The sequence below is a fragment of the Dipodomys spectabilis genome, unplaced genomic scaffold, assembly GCF_019054845.1.
Source record: "Dipodomys spectabilis isolate Male_0828 unplaced genomic scaffold, ASM1905484v1 ptg000519l, whole genome shotgun sequence".
Lineage (NCBI taxonomy): Eukaryota > Metazoa > Chordata > Mammalia > Rodentia > Heteromyidae > Dipodomys > Dipodomys spectabilis.
Window position 1 is genome coordinate 955,902 of NW_024871196.1, and position 16,599 is coordinate 972,500.

A 16,599-nucleotide genomic window follows, 5' to 3' on the forward strand; every position below is an offset into this window, starting at 1 on the left:
TTCATTCTTTCTTTTCTTCTTTCTGTCCCCTCCCTCCCTCCCTCTCTCTTTCTTTCCCTCCCTCTCTTCCTCCCTTCCTTCTTTCTCTTTCCCACCCCAGGTTGGAGCCCAGCCAGCCACATGATCCAGTCACCAAGCATCCATCACCTCCCCAGACCCTGTGGCCTCAAAAGAACAGTTCAACTCTTAAGAACAGGAAGTAGAACCATGAACACCAAGGCTGGGAGGAAGGGGCCGAGGGAAGTTGTTCAAAAGGTCTAGAATTTTGGTTTTTCAAAAAAAAAAATAATCTTAGAAGTCTGTTGTACATAAATGTCCGTGGGCTCAGGAAGGAGGGCCAAATAGACAGGGTCTGATCTGGGTCTGATCTCCAGCCCTGAAAAGCAAAACAAAATGAAAAAAAAATTCCAAAAACCAATGCATATACTACCATGCTGTATACTTAAAAGTAGTTAAGAATCCAAGTTAGATGTTATTTAATAGTAAGGTATTAAAGGAAAGTAAGGGATATTGTACAGTCACTTAATGAGCACCTAGATTTAGGCCAGTTTACCTTCTGAAATAAGATTTGAGTCAAGATCGCTTGACAGAGCAATGAAAGTTTCAACAGGCAAGATGTTTGTCATTGTCCAGTGACACCAGAGATAACCAGCAAGGAAGCCTCCAGATTTTTTTTTTTTTTTTTTGCTGGTCCTGGGACTTGAACTTAGGGCCTGGGTGCTGTCCCTGAGCCTCTCTGTGCTCAAGGCTAGTACTCTACCATTTGAGCCACAACACCACTTCCAGCTTTTTCTGAGTAGTTTATTGGAGATAAGAGTCACTGACTTTCCAGCCCAAGCTGGTTTTGAACCGTGATCCTCCTAAGCTAGGATGACAGGCATGAGCCATCACTGATGTCCTGTGCTTCTAGAATGTTTTAGATCTCTGTTTCCCAGCTGTATAGAAATTGCAGAAATGCTCCCATAAGTCATTGGCAAGTTTTCCCTATATTATTCCCAAATTAGTCTCTGGAGAAATACAATCACATGCAGTTGTGTTTATGTGTAGAATGAGGTGTTAATATGGCATATTGGGCAGTTTTGTTTCTATCCAGTTTCCTTCTCTATTATTCATGAGGATAGAGATGGTTTTTTTGAGGTGGTCATAGTAAGCATATTGATTATGTATGTATATCAAGATGTTTAGAAAGCTTTTTGTGTGAAAAATTAATCTGCTCTAAGAATAAAATTAATCTGTCTCCAAAATAAGAATCTAGTTATCCAAAACAATGTTTTTATTTGCCTTTAAAAAGGCTGTACATTTTTTATATTACTTTTTTCAGTCATCAATTGCCACCTTAATTCAGATCTTGACTTATGAACATAACATGCCTTTCATTTTTTGGGTGATGAATTGTCATTGTCAGTGATTTTTGGATTGCTCTTATTCATACATACCCTACCTTGGGAGCAGCTACTTGTGTTGGGAAAGATAGACCGGGAAGGAAGTTCTCAGATCCATTCTGACAGGGTAGCATCTCAGAGTGGTCTGCAAGGCTGATTGTTCGGGTACTGCACAAAACCTAGGGAGTGAGGCATTGCTGGTCCAGCCTACATCCAGGAGGTGTCACAGATAAAATGTAGCTGTGTGTGAGGTTCATCTTCTCTGTACAATCCCAACTCTGTCGGCACAAAGACCTTTGTCTATCCAAAGAAAGTGTCACAGTGTGGGGCTAGGTTGGAGGGGAGATGTTTCTCTCTCTCCATATATATATATATTTACACATATTTATATATACATATGTGTACATATATACTTGCATAAATATATATACACATATAAACATGTATATAAATATATACATATATCTACATATATACATATACATATATATGTAAATCTCTCTCTCTCTCTAGATATAGATACAGAATCTTGCAGAGTGAGCTCCAGCAGTTAGAAGACCTTTCAGATGCAGACTTCTACCCGTAGCATCTCACAGTGGGTAAATGACTAAAGAAATTACATAGGTAGAAAGAATCTGCAGAGATTCATTCACTCTTCCATTAGAATGTTTTGAGTGATTACCTTAAGATACCCAATGAAACCTTAAGACATCATATATATATATATATATATATATATATATATATATATATATATAAATTTGTATATACACTCACACACACACCCTCTATAACTCTATATAGTTCAAGTATATATTAAATTACTATTTCTAAAATGAATTATTTTGGCATTTGAAAGGGTAAAATTGAATCATCTGACATCATTTTTATTTGGAGCACTCAAATCTCAACTCTGATGATGCTAAATTATTTAGCATTTGGACAGACAAGTATGGGCATTGGTGTCACCTCTTTCCATAGGAGAATCCTCTCAGTTAGCTTGGCATCTCTGTTCACAAGACAAATTATCAATGGACTGGTTGCATTTCTATATGTTCCCTTCCTGTTTCCCTGTCTTAGAATAGCTTCAGAGAGGAGGAGTGAAGACATGCATGTGGCAAAATTACTTACATTCAGCCTGAGACTTCTCGATGGCTTTTGGAAAAGTCAAGTATATCCTGGGCTAACAACATATTTATTTGAATGTATAGCTTTCTCTTCTTTATATTTACTATAGAATTTTGAGAAAATGTTCATTCAACCCATTGCCCTAGTCCTTTAAGACAAAAGGAGTCTATCTCCCACTTTGTTGCTATGCCTAAATCTCCATGAGATCTTCTTTGTTCTATGGTGTGTGTGTGTGTGTGTGTTGTGTGTGTGTGTGTGTGTGTGTGCGTGTGTGTGTATCACTCTGTGTCCATGCATACCTTATAATTCTGTATGTCACCAAGCAAACATCCTGCCTTTGAAGGCATCCCACATGACCATTCCCAATCTGTTTTCTAGCTCATGTTGCATTATGACACACATTAGTTGTGTCCATCAGGAACCAATAGAAAGCAACCTACCATTGGGGTGACTCATTTTATGTCTGCTACTCAGTATTGGTGGTGTGTACTTGATTATTGGCCTCTATAAGTAGAATAGACAATAAACTTTCTGGATGTCTGTGAGTGTTGGTCTCCGCCTCAAGGTCCTGGTGTGGGCCATTTGCTCAGGGAGACACTGTAGGTCCTGAGGACCGCACCAGGTCATGCCTCAGGGCCTGGAAGAGGCTAACAAGGGACTGGGTCCAGATATCCTTCTGATACCCTTGGGACAGGGTTGTGCGGTAGGCTGCATAGGCGAGGGTCAGTGCTGTCCTTTCAAAGTCTTCTTTCTTGAGGACACCAGGGCGGCTGGCCAGGCTGGCACTCAGCCTGCGAATGTCTGGGATACGCTTAGGAATCACATCATTGCAGATGGTATGGAAGTTGGAGGCCTTCCGGAAGGAGGCGAGTTCTTCATCCTTGATGGAGATCCTCAGGTCAGAGCTGATCTCTAGTTCAGCCAGCAGGAACTGGGGAAAAGCACAGGATGTGGAAAGACATGAAGCCAGCCATTGCTGAAGACACAATGAAGGTCATTTGCATAGATGTTCATAGAAGAAGGTAGCTACAAAAGACTTTGGAATGAATCTATGACAACTTGGTTCCGGTTCTTTCTTCCCACTTATTAAGTGACCGTGGACAAAGGATTTGAATTTCCTGGTGTAAAAATAACATCTACTTCATTGAGATGCCATGAGTGGTACGTAAGACAAATATGGGCAAATCTAACAGAGCCTGGCATAAAGCCACAGTGCCTTGACTTAGGTGACCAGATATTATTTCTAGTCACAGATGGATCACTTTCATGCACCCAGCAAAGATCTAAAGCTCAAATGGACTATTCCAGATATTTTTCAAGCAGATGCAGAGAATTGAAAGGATGTGGGAAATTAATTGTGCTAGAGATTTAGCAGTAGGCAGAGATTTGTCCTCATTTCTCACTAGCTTGCAGGATAGGGGCAGACCTTGTCATTTGCCTTCTTGCCCAGTACCAGGCTTCTCGAGCCTGTAATGATGAGACTCCAAATCCTACATCCTCTCTCTCTGCCTCCACCTTCCATTTTCTTCCATTATATTGGGGCTGTCTTCTAAAATGGCTCTGCTCTGTGATTCCCAGATTTCATCTGTGAAAAAATAATATGCATCTGCCAGTCTGCCACACAAGGCAAGGTAGGAAATCTCCAGTTTTCAGCTCCTGAAGACTGTTTCTTTCTTAACCAAACAGTTTTTAGTGCATAGAACCAGAATGTGTGTCAAAGTTGCAGAGGAATTTGAGGGGATCACAGTTGAACTCATATAATCATTGAACAACTTCAAGCCCGGAGAAAAATAGTGGCTTAAGAAAGCTCACACAGCTGAGGAACTAAAGCTTAGACCTTGGACCCAGGATCTTACTGCTGACCTGTACCAAGAAGCCTCAAAAGTTTTTTTATCCTGTGATTTGGAGGGGTTTATGGGAGGGAATCTTAGTGAAGCAAGTAGAAGTGATAGAGGAAGAGCCTTCAGGGTGGCTCAGACTTCTAGAAATCTAGCTGAGTGAATGAGACAGTGAATGGGACAGCCCACAGCAGGTTGGGCTGAGACAACCACAGGTAGCCTTGTCTGAACATGACTGACAAGTCATTCCACAAAATCTTTGCTTGGGAATTTGTTAGACTCTAGTGCCTGGGTGCAGGCAGTAGCACTTATGGGATAAAGCTAATCTTTCATTTCGTTCAGATTGAACTTCTAAAGTCATTCTTGCTATAGCCCATGAGGAAGGAATGATTGGACCAGGCACACCATTCTTTAGCCTGATAGCATTCTCTGACTTCCACAGACTAGGCTGGGCCATTCCCTGCAGGCCAGGTCACTAATATTCAGGGACTCAGCAAAAGTTCTTCAAAGAGGCGGAGCAGGTGCAATGCCTTTGAGTGATTTGGGTTGATGGGTTCTTTCCACCTACCTCGTAGAGCAGTTCCACTTCCTCCAGGGAGGTCTGCAGGACTGGGTTCAAGGGCAGGGAGGAAGACTTCTTTGGCCGATGGGCAGCAGGGAACAGCATGGCTAGAAGAGACAAGAGGATGAGTTCTTGGGTTTCTGGGTGTACCAGATGGGTACATACATGGGACCTTGTCCCTATCTGGCAAAGGGGTAGGTATAGAGTGAGTCTATGCGTCCTGTAGTATATCCCAGAACGATCCAGGCTTGTCAGACCAGTCATTTCAAGCCTGACTGCTGATCCAAACTATCTTAATAGATTGTTTTCCTTTGTGTATGTGGTTCTGGGGAAGTGAACCCAGGGCAATGTGTTTGCTAAGCAAATTTTCTACACCTTGAACTATGCCTCTAGTCTTATTGATTTTATTTGGCTTTTGAGATAGATTCTCCTCCTCCTGCCTAGATGGGATTAGAGGCATGTACTACTATACCTGGCGTGAGGAAGTTTTGAAAAATGTATCTGCCTAGGGATATGTTCACACTAGGGAATTTATATTAAAACGAAGCAAATGAAGTGAAACAGAAGCAAGCAAGCAAGTGACCCTCACATTCCACAACTGAGTCCCTAAAACGACAAACATTTCTAAAACCCAACCTTTTTCTTTTTATCCGTATATAGTTGCGGGTTTGTATAGTTCTGCCTACTTCAGTCATCTGATTAGAGCTGCCAAGAACCTGAATATAGGTAGCAAAAGAAGAGAGTTGCTACAAGACCCTGGCACTGAGCTCCTGAGGCCCCTGAGGGCGAGCTTAGGGGTTCAGCCAGGGCTGGCTAACGCAGTAGTGAATGTAGAATGACGTTGACGACTTGACAATGTTGTTTGCCCATGGTCTCAGTTAGAAATGGTAGCTGGCAGAAGACGGGTGGATGCAGATAAAAGGAGCTGGGAACTAGCTGAGAAGACAGAATGTGGTGGAGTTCGGGAATGATCAGGACGAACCATAGCTCTGCGGGATTGTCTGAGGCTAGGCGAGGACATGGCTACCCCACACTACCTCCCTGCACTGTAGAGAAATGACTTCACACCTGTTGCCAGATGGTAGAAAAGACTTAGCTGCTTTAAAGCACTTGGTTGTGATCTACCAGAAAGAAAACATAAAAAAAAAAGTAGGCTACGATGGATTTGCATGCCCTTCAGGTTGTACAGCATACTTAGCGTAATCATTACTGACAGCCTTGCTCATAGATAATTGTGCCCTTGAGCCTTCAAGAAAAGGGCAGATTATATTTAAGGTACTAAATTATGTTCAATGTGCTAAAGAGGGCAGGGGCAGCGTCAAGTATTTTAGAAAGATTTCATGCCAAGTGGTCAAAAATGAAACAACTTTGATGTTTCATTTCCGCTAAAGGAAAAGCTCACTGCAGGAATTTGCCACTTCCCAGAAAAAGCTGGTGAGAGGTAGCACTGATGGCTGGCGCCATCGCTGCATGGCGGCGTTTATCACAAGTTCTTCAAGGCTGGGATGAATAGGGCTTTCTGTTTCAGTTTGCCCATCAGTGCCAAGTAGAAGCACAAGGTGGGAAGGGTGCACTTTGGCTCTGCCTTTTGCTTAGTAGGGGATGAAATGAAAGTGTGAGCGGTTATTTTTCTGTATGCTTTTCTTCTCACATGAAAGGAAGGAGGAGGAAGAAACGATTTCAGTTTCTTTCCTTTTCCTCCCATAATTTCTATTTTATTGCAGAATTAAAGGTGTTATTCCTTTAACAGAGTTCACCCCCTCCATAGCAGATGGGAGGGGGTGGGAGGCTAGGGAGGGAATGGCATCGGGGTGAGCTCTCTGCCTGCCTCTAATCACAGCCATCCAATGGTCCTTCCTGGAAACTTACTGTGCTCCATTGTTTCCTCATTCAGCATGCTCACCCAAGTGGACCTCTCATTCTCAGAGAGACTAGAAGAAAGTACTTCCTGATTCAAAACTGAGATCAATAATTGCCACTCATTTCCAACAGCTCTTGTTCTCATACTTTGAGATATTTTGGTGGAGATAGTTAGAAACAGCCTCAGCCCTGTGGAGTAGGGGAGAGGCTAATTGCTGTAGGAAGTATGTGTGGTGAGTATAGGAATCATACTATACATGTAAATACATATACGCACATATGTATGTCAATGCACATGCATGTACACATGCATGCATACACATACATGTTTATGTGCACACAGATGCACACACACTTGTATGTATGTATAGATACATCTCATTTACGTGCCTGTGAATTTATCTTTGCAATACACACATGTATAGACACATGTATATAACACACATATGTGCATGTGTACATGTGATATACATATATGTACACACATCCTTCTCCCCTCCCCGGACAAACAGGCATCTATAATTCAGGATCCACCAACAGGACTGTGTTATGCCACATGGGCTGAGCTACTCCAGGCTCTGGGTCCACACATTTCTGATTCAGGTGTTAAACCATGTCTTGTCTATGTCTTCTGTTGAAAGACACCTTTGGATCTCAGAGTTAAGCTGTTAAAATGTGATCTCAGATGTAATTGATAACTCAGGAGCTACAGGTACCTGTCAGTGGTCTCTGTGCTTTCTTCTGGACTCAGAGAGTTAAGTATTAACTTCTCATTTCAGATGAAGAAACTTGGAAGTAAAGGAACTTGCCCTCTACCACCCAATTTGAGTCAGGACAGAGATTTCACTCTACATTCACACCTCAAAACAATGTTATCTCCTTGTAGGGATATCTGCTCAAAGACTGTGCTTTCTTCGCTTTTGAATAGCCAGTGAAGTTATTAGCGATGAATGAATGTATTTTATTATTAGTACCTTATTTCTTAAGTGGGTTTAAACGAATCACATACTAAAGAAAATCTCTAACTTCAGTTTATAATCATGTGACCTGCAAGGCCAAATGTCTATAGCCCCTAGGTTTGCTCTTTTGCTCCCTTCTTATTCCTTTGTAATCCCTGTCCCACACCTGTACCTGCGCACCTGCGTACAGCGGGAGGAAAACAACCGCTTTGTTAAATGACCTTCTTTTTGCTCATTTATTTTTTTTAAATTCACGCTGAAAAAGATTTGCAATGAACGTACATAAAGAGAGTGCGAGATATCATATAGAAAGTAACATTGGGGGGGGAGGAAGGAGAAGGATTGGGATTGGGGGGGAGGGGGGAGGCTGGGAAGGGATGTGAAGGGTAAACCAAAGGAGGAGGCTGCAATGCTTGGTAAGAAATGTATGCATTATCCTGCCCATGTAATTGTAACCCCTCTGTACAGTATGTTCACAAATAAAATTAAATTAAATTAAAAAAAAAAAAAAGAAAGTAACATTGGGGCTGGGAAGGTGGCTCAGTGGTAGAGCGCTTGCCTTGCATGCATAAGGCCCTGGGTTCCATTCCTCAGCACCACATAAGCAAAAAGAAAAAAGCCGGAAGTGGCGCTGTGGCTCAAGTGGTAGAGCGCTAGCCTTGAGCTGAAGAGCTGAGGGACAGCGCCCAGGCCCAGAGTTCAGGCCCCACAACCGGACCCAAAAAAAAAAAAAGAAAGTAACATTGACTTCAGTCTCCACCTTTCCTTCCCTTGTCTCTGAGGGGTCCCTGGTCTTGCCTGGAAGAAGCTCCTTTTACTTTATCTCATCGAGGTCATTGCTATCTCCCCACGTGTTAGCCCCTGCATACCGTCTTGCCTGGACATCCAGCCAGAAGGCACCCCAAGTGGAATGACCTACCTTGTAGTGCTGCTTGACCTTCTCTTTGACAGGCCAGGTTGAAATTCCCACCTTCCTCCATCCCTGTCATATATTCATTGTAACTCACCAACCAGGCAGTACCAAGGAGCTTGCTGGAAAGGAGGCAGATTGCAGACCACAGCCAGCCCACACAAGCACCCTGGTTTTACTAAGTCCCTGGAAGCAAGACTATGGAGATGACAGTGGGTGGAGAGAGAGGGAAAGCTCTGGCCTATGGAAGATCTTTGGCCAGAGTCTTCTGACCTTCCTCACTTTGTTTTTCTCCTGTGCCAACCCTTTGGAAATATGCTACTGTTTGGAGTTGGCCTCGTTCTTGTGTGCAGGTCTCCTGCGACAGCCTTGGAGAAGGTCAGTCTGGGAAGGCTCTACCATACCGGGACATGAAGTTTTGGAGGAGAAGTGAATGGGACAGTGAGACTAATGCCAGATGTATTGGATGTCAGTCCATTCTTCCCCTCCATCCAGCAGGGCCATCCGGGGCACTTCCTTTCTTCACCTACCCTCTGCTCTTCTTGCCAGCAAGTGCTCACAGCAGGACCTGCCTCCTGAGGTGGTGGTGGTCTCACGAGGCTGGGTGACAGTCTGCCTGCAGTGAGTAAGGTGTCATCAACACAAGCACTGGTCCCTGTGTGTCTGTGGCAGAGCATATACAACTCTCAAAGCACAGGTGGCCAGGTGCTGGTGGCTCACACCTGTAATCCTCGCTACTCAGGAGGCTGAGATCTGAGGATTGCAGTTTAAAGCCAGCCTGGGCAGGAAAGGTTGTGAGACTCTTATCTCCAATAAACCACCTGGAAACCAGAAGTGGTGCTGTGACGGTGGAGCTGAAGAGCTCAGGGACAGTGCTCAGGTCCAGAGTTCAAGCCCCATGACCAACCAAAAAAAAAGCACATATGAAAATGGCTTAGATTTTACCACACACCTGCAAGACTGTCTTCCCTACCACACTGTTTCATAAAGAAAAAAAATACAGGTTTTGCACCATAGAGACAGCCCATCAATTTTTTTGCAGGGGGCGGGGGTCTGGTCGTGGGGCCTGAACTCTGGGCCTGGGCGCTGTCCCTCAGCTCTTCAGCTCAAGGCTAGCGCTCTACCACTTGAGCCATAGCGCCACTTCAGGCTTTTTTCTTTTTGCTTATGTAGTGTTGAGGAATCGAACCCAGGGCCTCTGGAATGCAAGGCAAACACTCTACCACTGAGCTACCTTCCCAGCCCAGCCCATCAATTAATACATACATAGCTTCCACTTTTTAAAAAGTTGAGTGGGTCTTCTGTCAAATGAGAGGACCTGAGGTGTATGTGTGTGTGTGTGTGTGTGTGTGTGTGTTTCTAAGGTTCCTAGATTGGCCACACTAACCACAGGTGAGTCATGGGTCTTAGTCATGCTGACAGGGCTGCAAGGAGCAGCCCTGGGTCCTGGCATGGAAAGAATCACTCCTTCCAGGGCGGGATCCTAGAGAGCAGGTCTCGGGGAGGCTGGGAGAATGGCGGGAAGAGGGACAGCCCAGCAGCATGTATATTCCCTTTTTAGCTTATTTCTGAGTGAGGGAATCAGCTGGAGGAGGAGGGGGGAGGAGAAGGGAGAGGCGGAAGGAGATCTTACGGAAGGAGAGGTTGTTCCCAGGATGTTTGCAGGATAGATTTCAATCAGGGCTGCAGTGGAGTGGGAGATAGGATGAAGGTGGAAGGGATATACTGGGTATAATTGTTACACCTTTGGGTGTGACTCTGATTTGGTCTTAAAACGGTAGGAATTAGGTATTGGTATAATTGCAAAACAAATGTGAAAAGTAAAAGAAAAAAAAATACAACTCTAAGAAGACTTTTGATGCACGTTGAAGGAACTCCCTATCAGTTGGGGGGCGTAAACACATCTTGAATCACTCACATAGGCCTGGCTGCCTCATCATGCCTCCTTGTTGGATTCACCGGGCTTGGCTCTGGCTATCCTTGAACTTGCTGCAGACCAACCTTCCTCAGGGAGGAGGGAACCAGCTTCTCTCCTTAGGATGCGGCTGTGCAGAGAGCCTCTACCTTGCTTGAAGGAAAACATTCCCCCTTTTAATCTATTGCTAACGGCTGCTAACTATTGCTAAAGCTTAGAGATGTTAAGGGACTTGCCAGAGATCACCCAGCCAGTTAGAATGAGAACTTAAACCTTAGGGCGTGAAATGGCTGGAGTGTTGATGTCCTATTGTCCATCAGATCATCTCTTTTGGCTTTCTAACAATTTATGCATTAGGAAGAGTACTCTTATCTTTTTATTGCCTGCCACTTCTGAGATTTGAACTCAGAGCCTGGGCACTGTCTCTAAGCTTTTGTGCTCAAGGCTGGAGCCACTGCTTCATTCCTGGCTTTTTGTTGAGAAAGAAGCGGAGAGAGCAGTCTCACAGACAGTCCTTCCCAGGCTGGCTATGAACCGTGATCCTCAGATTTTAGCCTCCTGAAAAGCTAGGGTGATAGATGTGAGCCACTGGTGCTCTGTCAATTAGCTTTTTAATAGGCACGTTAATTAGCACCCCCTGTTTGACAATGCACTTGCAAGTGCTACCCAATGTCTGTACACACTATGAGCAGGGAGGTGTGTGTGTGTGTGTGCGTGTGTGTACATAAGGGGGGAGGAAGGAGAGGGAAGGGGAGACTCAATGAGGAGAAAAGGAAGATGCTTTCTCAGAGAGATCGTTTCTTCCCAGCTCAGGGCAGAGCACTGGGAATTCCCTAATATCAGGCTTAGGCACGAGGGAATAAAATCCCAAATAGCACTGTGGCTCTGCTCCCTCGCCTTGCACTTCTCTGCTCCCACACTGGTCTCTCCGTCCTTCCCTGACTCTGTCCTCAACAGGGGAGAGGGTGTCCATGCCACTCTGTCAACCTTGATCACATTTGGGTCAGACCTGATTTGTGGAAGCCCTATTTTCTCTCTTGTTCTTGCTGGGAGCATGAGCTATGTTGACTTTAGTAGTGGCAACAGTTTAGTTGAGACTGGTGCAGAATGGGCACTAGGAATTCTTGCTGCCTTAGTTCCTGACAGCAATACACTGTCTCGAGGTGCTGTCAGGGCTCTCAGGCACTGAGAAAAGACGCCATCCCAGCTCTAAAGGGCTCATCCTGAGGGAGGGGACATCAATGACAAAGGAACCTCCTTTGTAAGAGTCCCTTTCTTCTCATGGTGGCTTGGCAGGGGATGGTGGGCCAAGGGATGCCGAAGTGTTTATCTTTTCTCACCTGCCATTGGGCAACTGTGTCTGACTACAAAGATGCATCCAGTTCAGGGACAGTGCAGAGGTCTCCCTCTTGGCTACCCAGGCTGAGAGCCCCTTGATCTGGTCCATGATGTAACAGGCCTCCAGTATCTTAGCTCCTGTGGCACCTACTCAGCAGAGGTGGCACCTACTCTGAGAGGGTCTGCTCAGTGGCAGCAGTTAGAGAGGAAGCCAGGGGACCCTGCGCGCATTCTATGAAGTGGACAGGAGCCCTCTGGCAGGCCAGAAGGGAAATCCTTTGGGTTTGGTACCTAAGGTCCCAGATCTACAGCTTTAGATTTTTTTTTTTTTTTTTTTGCCCTGTAGTACTATTTCCCATCAGAAGGAGGATATGCCAGGAGTACAGCAATTGGCAGAGATGAATTACTATTTTTTATCTATAAAAAAGGGCCACAGGGCTTCTGATTTCCTTCCTTCTGCTTATCCCCTCGGACCCATATCCCTGATTATACTGAAGAAAGGCAAAGGAGCATCAAAGAAATGAGTACAAAGCAACTCACCCCGGTTCCACCTGCGGGACACAGTCGCCTGAGCACTCTGATACAATAGCAGAAGCAGCAGCGTCTTCCAGTACATCGTTTCTTCCCTGCAGGATGGGAGCCCAGGAGCTACAGGTAGGCCTGGGAGTTCCTCCCTGTGGGATGATGTGAATTCTTACCACCTTTCCCTTCCAAGAGTATGGTAATGTCCTCCCCCTGCCTCCACGGGGTGGAGTCAGCCAACTGCCTCCTGGGTGGGACAGGAGCCTGGACTTCTCTTAATCCGACTCTCTCTGGAATTGGGGGATCTGGGCTTCCACACAGAGACTCTGTGTTTTGAACACATCTGGAATGACTCACGGGGCATGTGATCTCCTTGGCAGTGGGGTGGATAAATATAATTTCTCGACTTGAGTTCCATGTGTTGGATGCGCCCACTGGAATTTTTCTTTAACAAACAGACCCAAGGAACTTGTTAGAGAGCTCGGCAAAGAAGTTGGCTGCTTTCTCCCATCCACACATACTACATCGGAGCCAGGGGCGGGGGCTGGAGGAGGGATTGGGAGGTTGCCCGGCTGACACTGGGACTGTGTCTGCTTTGGTGGAGTCCAGAGTTGCCCTTAGGACAAGCGGAGTCATTGTGAGGCCTGGGCTGAGTGTCACTGTCGCTCCCTCTGCCTGGGGAAATCTCGGGGCCTCGGGAGTCTTCCCTAGGGTCTCAGTAGAGGAGCAGTTGGCAGGGTGTGAGAAAACACAAGTGGAGAGGTGAGGTGGTGCCAAACTGTTGTATGTGTGACCCTGCACAGCTCGGAATCCGGGAGTCCAGAGATGGCCCTCTCCCCCCTAAGTCACCCCCTCCCCCTGCGTCCGCCATATTGTATTTGTTTTCCATTGCTGCAAGTAAATACCTGAAGCTGGTAATTTGTAAAGAAAAGGCATTGGTTTAGCTCACAGCTCTGGAAGACTAAGAGCATGGTCCCAGCTCTGAACAGTTCTAGCGAGGACAGTAAGAGGTGACAGCATAGCGGGGATGATGTGGATGCAAGGGCTGGCGTGGTGATGTTCAGAGCCAGGGAGTTTTAGGGGTCAGGCTCCCACTTTATAAAAGCTCGCCCGTGCCAACTAACTGGAGAGCAATGCTCATCCCTCCCAAGGGCAGTGTCCCATGTCCGAATTAATTGCCTTGCACTAAGCTCTGTCCCTTTAAAGTTCTGCCATCTACCACTTGAGCCACAGTACCACTTCCAGCTTTTCCTGTGTATGTGGTACTGAGGAATTGAACCCAGGGCTTCATGCATGCTAGGTGAGCACTCTACCACTAAGCCACCTTCCCAGCCTTAAAAAAAATCACTTTTATACATATGTATAAGGTATTCAATCACATTCCCCGTCCCATGGCTCTCTCCTTCCACCCTCTCCACACATAGATTACCATCATATCTTTGTTTTGATTTTTTTCAGGACTGTACATAGAAAATATGCATGATTTGTCTTTCTGAGTTTGGCTTATTTCACGTACTGTGGTGACCTACTCCATCCACTTTTCTGTAACAACACCCTTTCATTCTTCTTTATGGGATCAGGCACATTTCAAGTCCATTGAAGCCAGAGGTGGCCAGTGACGGCTGTGACAGGGGGCGGGGACAAGAAGATAAGGGCCAGCTCTGGGCTGGGCTGCCTGCCCGTGCAGCCACCAGTAGCCCTGGACTTGCTAACTGTGTGGCTCTGGTGAAGTTCCTTAGTCTATTCTGTCTGTGTTCCTCATCAGTGTGATGGAGATAACCACATTTTCCCCACCACGGGCTGGGAAGAACGGATGAATTAGTATCTGTAGACACTGGGAATCCTACCTGATGCATAGGAGGCATCTGGTGCATGGATGTTAGATCCACATGAAGAACTGGGCTCAGAGGGGTGAACTAATTTACCTAAGGTCACCCAGTTAGTGGAGCTGGGATTCTTTTTTTTTCCCCCGGTTGCTTATGGGGCTTGAACTCTGGACCTGGGCGCTGTCCCTGAGCTCTTCAGCTCAAGGCTAGCACTCTACCACCTGAGCCACAGCACTACTTCTGGTTTTCTGAGTAGTTTATTGGAGATCAGAGTCTCACAGACTTTCCCGCTTTGAACTGAGATCCTCACATCTCAGTCTCCTGAGTAGCTAGGATTACAGGTTGATCCACTGAAGCTGGAGCTGGGGATTTTTAACCTGGGTCTTTGTGTTTTAGGAGCTTGCATACAAAATGACTCTCTCCGTTTGTCTTAAAGACTTATGTTTTAAGTGGAGTGCTGGTTCACTGATTCTAAATGGGTGGAGAGAAGACTTGGTTTTCAGTGCTTGCCAGTTTCCCTGGTGAAAACACTCCTGCCAGGGCTGATTTCAAGCTACTGGTGGATTAGCAAACAGCTTGCAAAGTTTCTGAAATACTAACAGTGAGGTCTTGACAAAGTCCATGTGCATCATTGTGTCTTCTAGGCTCCATTTTACTGGCTCTGATACATTCCTGCTTTTGGTGTGGTGTTTCTCTTTATGTCCTTCATTTGTAAGTCTGCAAAGATTGTCCCCAAAGGACCTCGCATGGGGCTGAGGGCCACTGGATGTTTGTTGCTTGGCTCTGAGGCTGGGAAACCTCGGGTCCTGCCGTGTTCTTGCCAGCACTTCAGTGAAGAAGGAGCTGAGGTGAGGTGGCTGATTCCACCTGCCAGGCCACGGCAATCCAGGATCAGCCAGCGCAGGCTTGGCCTCCGTCCTGGACCTTGTCTTCTGCAGACTCAAATCCCCAAACTGTCACCTACTGATGACTACATAAGAGATTAGTGTTTGGATTTGGGCTGGAGATGAATGTGTGTTTACACTTCAATCCATTTAATAAGCTGATAAGCCAGCCCCCCTCCCCCAACACACACACACAGCTTGGCATGGGGAGGTAAATAATCTACTAGTTCTTAGGGAGCCAGATGGAGGCCTTGGGAAATGCTAGCCTAGTAGACTGAGTGTGTGTGTGTGTGTGTGTGTGTGTGTGTGTTGCCAGATTTTTCTTGTTCTTTCTGCAGTTCTGTGTCTACCTGCTGAGATCAGGAAGGAAACAGTAGTTCTGCCTTTTGAAACACAGAGCACAGAAAAATGATAATAGAGCTTCCCACCGCTGCTGGCCATGTAAAGAATAAATACCACTGAACTAAAGACAACGCTTGTTAGGTTTACTTCCACTTGAGACTCTCACTGCACCTCCTGGGGTCTCTCCACCAGCCTTCTTGTCCAGCTGCCTGCACCATGTCCGGAGTTCTGAGCACACACTTTGCTTTATTTCACTTCATTTCCACACATCTCTGAGAAGAGTCCATTTTTTCCCCAGGGCAAACTGAGGCTTAGGGAGAATAAGTAGCTCAGAGCTCATAATGACTAGATGGTAAAGTGTCTGTATCCTGAGCAGCAGAGTCTGGGTTGAAAGTGAGAAAACCAATGAAGTGGCTTCTATTTTGTATTAAGCATGAAGCTCTGGAGGGCATGCTGGGCTCCCTCCCCCCGCCCCCCATCACAGGAACAGGCCAAGAAACAGGGGGCAATGCTGTCTGCTTTGAGGGCTCTAGATATGGTACAGTCAATACCCATCTGTTTGTCATTCCCTCATTCCCTCATGCATTCATTCCTCGAGCTTTTTGTTTTGTTTTTGTAACATCTCTGTGCTCAGGGAGTGTGTGTAACATGCCAACTACGAGATAGTCTCTGTCATCAAGAACGTTCATTCTAGTGAGGGAAGGGACCTCTCCATGGACATTTGGCATGTATTCGGTGATAAGGATTTCCTTAGTAGCAACCGCAAGGATGAGGAGTACCAGCGAGGTTGACACTGAAGGTATTAGGCCTGAATGTTTGGAAATGGATTCTGGGGGAAGGCCTGGTGGAGAGGAGGTGGCACAGGGGAGAAAAGCATTTACTGTAGATGAGGAGCTGAAAGGGGTGGTTTGTTTGTTTTGGCTTGAATGGAAGAGCAAATATAAGCCTGAAAACAGTAGGAGATGTACTTGTGGGAAAGGAGGGTCTTATGAGGAGGAGTGGGGAGGGGGAGGAAGGGGAGAGAGGAAAAGAGAAGGAGAGAGAGGGGAAAGAGATCTACAAGAAGAGAAGTTCCCATTCTAGTCAGTAGGAAGAAGTTTGAATGAATGAGTGGGAGTGTAATGGGCATAGAA

General features: G+C 45.7%; 1 protein-coding gene across 1 annotated transcript; it reads right to left on the bottom strand.

Moving 5' to 3' along the window:
- Positions 1-2,243: 2,243 nt before the first annotated feature.
- Fam180a (family with sequence similarity 180 member A) lies at positions 2,244-12,906 on the bottom strand. Its single transcript, XM_042670115.1, has 3 exons — positions 12,433-12,906; positions 4,917-5,017; positions 2,244-3,441 (listed from the first exon to the last, which is right to left on the bottom strand). Exons 1-3 carry the CDS (start codon positions 12,506-12,508, stop codon positions 3,097-3,099), a joined length of 522 nt encoding a protein of 173 aa, XP_042526049.1. The 5' UTR covers positions 12,509-12,906; the 3' UTR covers positions 2,244-3,096.
- Between the last annotated feature and the right edge of the window lie 3,693 nt (positions 12,907-16,599).